The sequence below is a fragment of the Lolium rigidum genome, chromosome 1 (genome assembly GCF_022539505.1).
Source record: "Lolium rigidum isolate FL_2022 chromosome 1, APGP_CSIRO_Lrig_0.1, whole genome shotgun sequence".
NCBI lineage: Eukaryota > Viridiplantae > Streptophyta > Magnoliopsida > Poales > Poaceae > Lolium > Lolium rigidum.
The window spans coordinates 330,603,390-330,607,447 of NC_061508.1; the positions used below are offsets into that span (position 1 = coordinate 330,603,390).

General features: G+C 46.6%; 1 protein-coding gene across 1 annotated transcript; it reads left to right on the top strand.

Moving 5' to 3' along the window:
• Nucleotides 1-249: 249 nt before the first annotated feature.
• LOC124684377 (salt stress-induced hydrophobic peptide ESI3-like) lies at nucleotides 250-591 on the top strand. Its single transcript, XM_047218700.1, has 2 exons — nucleotides 250-342; nucleotides 454-591. Exons 1-2 carry the CDS (start codon nucleotides 250-252, stop codon nucleotides 589-591), a joined length of 231 nt encoding a protein of 76 aa, XP_047074656.1.
• The last annotated feature ends 3,467 nt before the right edge of the window (nucleotides 592-4,058 follow it).

Consider the following 4,058-nt stretch of genomic DNA (forward strand, 5'->3'; position numbering starts at 1 on the left):
TTAGCTACTCTACGCCGCAACGCAAAATGATGATCCAACTAATAATCTGACAGCGGCGTCGAGTCAGCGACGCACAAAGGGCTCGTGGGCGTTCGGCATCTTCTCCCGGCAGCCACCGCCCGATTCCGCATCATTCCTCCGATCCCAACGAGGTTTTGCTTGCTGGCGGCTGAGTCCTCATCCGGTTTAAAGCCTGAGCCGCCTCCGTCCGACAACCATTCTGTCTGCTAGTTAGAGCCGGGGGCCAGGATGAGCTCCGGCGGCTGCTCGACGTGCCTGGAGATCATCTTCGCCGCCGTGCTCCCGCCGCTCGGCGTTTTCTTCCGCTACGGCTGCTGCAGCGTAAGCAACCAACCACTACTCCTTCCTTATTCAGCCCTACATTAGCCGTAGTAGTGATTTGCTGAACTATCTTCTGAGTTCTGAGTTCTGAGTCGGCATCTGCGTGTGCAGTCGCAGTTCTTCATCTCCCTGCTGCTGACGGTGCTCGGCTACGTCCCCGGCATCGTCTACTCCGTCTACGTCATCCTAAAGATGCCGCCGGAGCTGCCCGGCATCGACGGCGACCGGCCCTACTACATCCTCGCCTGAAAAGATCCTTCCTGCATATGCATATACATACATACTGCTGTAGCGTAGCGTTCTGTATACACTATATATTGTGTCGCCATTGGTTTGGTTGGGGATGGCTTGTGAATTGTGCGTAGCTAGTTGAGGAAATTCCTCTCGATTCTTTGCGTAGCGGCCGGTGGTTGTACCTGTAGTCAGTCTCCTTTCTTGGCCTGTAATTAAGTTGTTCGTAGCTAGCTTAGTGGTTTGAGGAGATTCTTGGCGTAGCGGTGGTTGTACTTGTGCTGTTCGTTCTTGATTCTCAGGATTGGTGGCATGGCAATGGCATATGGTGCGTAATTGGTTAGGCTGTCGGTTCTCTAGGACTTATATAAACCCGCTGCTAGCTCCCGAGCCAGCTGTTGAAAAAATAAGTAATGCAGTGACAGATCTTCACCATGGTCTGTGCTCGCTTCTCGAATCAATCTGGCACGTATTTTCTTTTTCTCTGAGTTGATTTGAATCGATGAACTCTGACGACAGTTCTGGATCCTGACCACAGGTGAAGGTGATCCTGACAAGTAGTGTATGTCAATGGATGCACTGCGTATCCGACGCTGAGTAACAGCGATTAACTGTATCACTGACTATTACTGCTTGTATTAAGGGCTAAGCAGTGTTGTAGACCTTCTGTGCTGCAGAGTAGTACGTTTAGACATACTTGAGAAAAATATAGAAATAGATTCAGCTGCACCGGGCAGTTTCATTCGGACAGTTCACGGTTGTAATCTGCAGTTTCTGGCACTGTCAAGGAGGAGGGAGGTGACCAAGGAAGTGATGTTACAGAGATCTCTGTGAATCTTCAGATCCATGTCTGAACTAGTGCTTGTTTGCACTGGCTGAGCCACGCAGTTGACCTGAGACTTGAACACAGGTGAAGTTGACCCGGACAAGTAGCATGTATCAACCGATAACATGTGTATCCAATGCTGAGTACCAAGATTTACAGGCCCCAGATTGTTTGGAGGATATGGGAGTTTAGAAGGGAAGAGGAGAAGGAATTAGAGAGGTGAACTCCCGCATATCTCTTCCGTGGGGTCCCCCTGGTAATTCAACTAGGGAATGGGAATTGACGGACAAATATTGAAACGTTTAGTTTCACACGCACCGTAATCGGTGGAAACAGAGCGAGATATATGAGCGCTTTTCATTCCCTTGACCAAACCCACGAAGCAAACAAGGGAAAATAGCTGCCTCCTAAACTTCCGCTCCTAATTCCCAACCCCACACCAATCAAGGGAATGGGACTACAAATCAACTTCCCACGTTTTTTTTTTTTGAACAGGAAAGGTCCCGAAGGACCTGGAATCTGTATTACTTCGTCAGTGGGTGAACAACTACAGAAAGGACCTTACGAAAAGGAAAAATTACACCAAAGTCCAGTACTTTTGCATAGAACACCATAAAAAGATCGCAGAAAACGTGATCGGATCCAAGCTCGCCGACGATGAACCACCTCCAGCCACGGCCACTCCTGCTCCCGCCGGGGACTCGGCCACTTGGGAGAGCATGAGCGTGAGATGACGCGCCAAGGTGCAGAAAGATCCTCCGATGGAGGAAGATGAATCTCAAGCAGCAGCTGCTGCCAAGAATGGCGAGGCCAGCCTTCTGACCAAGAATAGCAGCGGCCAAATGATGCCACCGCTGGGGAACCGCCACGGGGAGCACAGACTCTAGAAACTCCCCACGCCATCGCCCGCCCCCTGCCGCCACGAGACTCTCTACTTTCTCTCCCTCGCCGCCAAGGCCGGCCAAGAGAAAGCAGCTCACCTGCAGATCACAGTGGAGGAGATAGCAGCGCTTGTTGCAAGAGCTCGAACTGCAAAGCTCCTCATCATCCTCCCACCTCAGGAGCAGATCGAGGAAGCTCCACATCTCAAACGTATCTATAATTTCTGAGGTGGTCTCAAACGTATCTATAATTTCTTTTGTTCCATGCTACTTTTATTACAATACTTTTCGACAAGGCATTTCTGAACCCAGGTGTAGATGCTCTTGATTTAATAAAAAAATCGAAACAAATAGCAAAAAAAAATTAAAAAATCTGAATTTTTTGGAAAATGAACATGAACACCTGTTCTAACTTTACACCAAAAATCTCCAGAAAAAGACTTACGTAGTGATCTGTGCAAAAAAGACAAATTGAAGTGATGTAAGAAACAAATCTAGACGTTCTAAACAGCACCGTATTTTAGCTTTTTTGCACAAACCACTATAGATGTCTTTTCTCGGAAATTTTTGGTGTGCAGTTTGAACACTTGTTCATGTTCATTGTCCAAAAATATTAGATTTTTTAAAATTATTTTACTATTTGTTTTGATTTTTTTATTAAACCAGGAGCATCTACACCCCAGTTCAGATTTGGTTTTTCGAGTGTTTTACACATACTTTACAGCGTTATTTTATATTTTCCGGCACTAACCTATTAACAAGATGCCGAAGTGCCAGTTGCTGTTTTTGGTTTCAGAAATCCTAGTAAGGAAATATTCTCGGAATTGGACGAAATCAACGCCCAGGGTCCTATTTTTGCACGAAGCTTCCAGAAGACCGAAGAGGAGACGAAGTGGGGCCACGAGGTGGCCACTGGTGCGTGTAGATGTACACGTCCGTTGGGAACCCCAAGAGGAAGGTATGATGCGCACAGTGGCAAGTTTTCCCTCAGAAAGAAACCAAGGTTTAATCGAACCAGGAGGAGCCAAGAAGCACGTTGAAGGTTGATGGTGGCGAAATGTGATGCGGCGCAACAACGGGGATTCCGGCGCCAACGTGGAATCTCGCACAACAAAACCAAAGTACTTTGCCCCAACGAAACAGTGAGGTTGTCAATCTCACCGGCTTGCTGTAACAAAGGATTAAGCGTATCGAGTGGAAGATGATTGTTTGCAAGAAAACAGTAAAGAACAATTGCAGTAGATTGTATGCTATGTAAGAATAGGACCGGGGTCCACAGTTCACTAGAGGTGTCTCTCCCATAAAATAAAAGCATGTTGGGTGAACAAATTACAGTCGGGCAATTGACAAATAGAGAAGGGCATAACAATGCATGTACATGATATGATAAATATAGTGAGATTTAATCCGGGCATTACGACAAAGTACATAGACCGCCATCCAACCGCATCTATGCCTAAAAAGTCCACCTTCAGAGTTATCATCCGAACCCCATTCGGTATTAAGTTGCTAAGCAACAGACAATTGCATTAAGTATGGTGCGTAATGTAATCGACAACTACATCCTTAGACATAGAATCAATGTTTTATCCCTAGTGGCAACAGCACATCACAACCTTAGAACTTTCCATCACCTGTCCCAGGTGTCAATGAAGGCATGAACCCACTATCGAGCATAAATACTCCCTCTTGGAGTTAAGAGTAAAAACTTGGCCGGAGCCTCTACTAATAACGGAGAGCATGCAAGATCATAAACAACACATAAACAATAGATTGAT

Excerpts from the sequence above, each read along its gene's own strand:
- LOC124684377 (XM_047218700.1), top strand. The coding sequence starts at position 250 with ATGAGCTCCGGCGGCTGCTCGACGTGCCTGGAGATCATCTTCGCCGCC. Across the intron at positions 343-453 it reads TCCGCTACGGCTGCTGCAGC|TCGCAGTTCTTCATCTCCCT; the intron begins GTAAGCAACCAA and ends CTGCGTGTGCAG.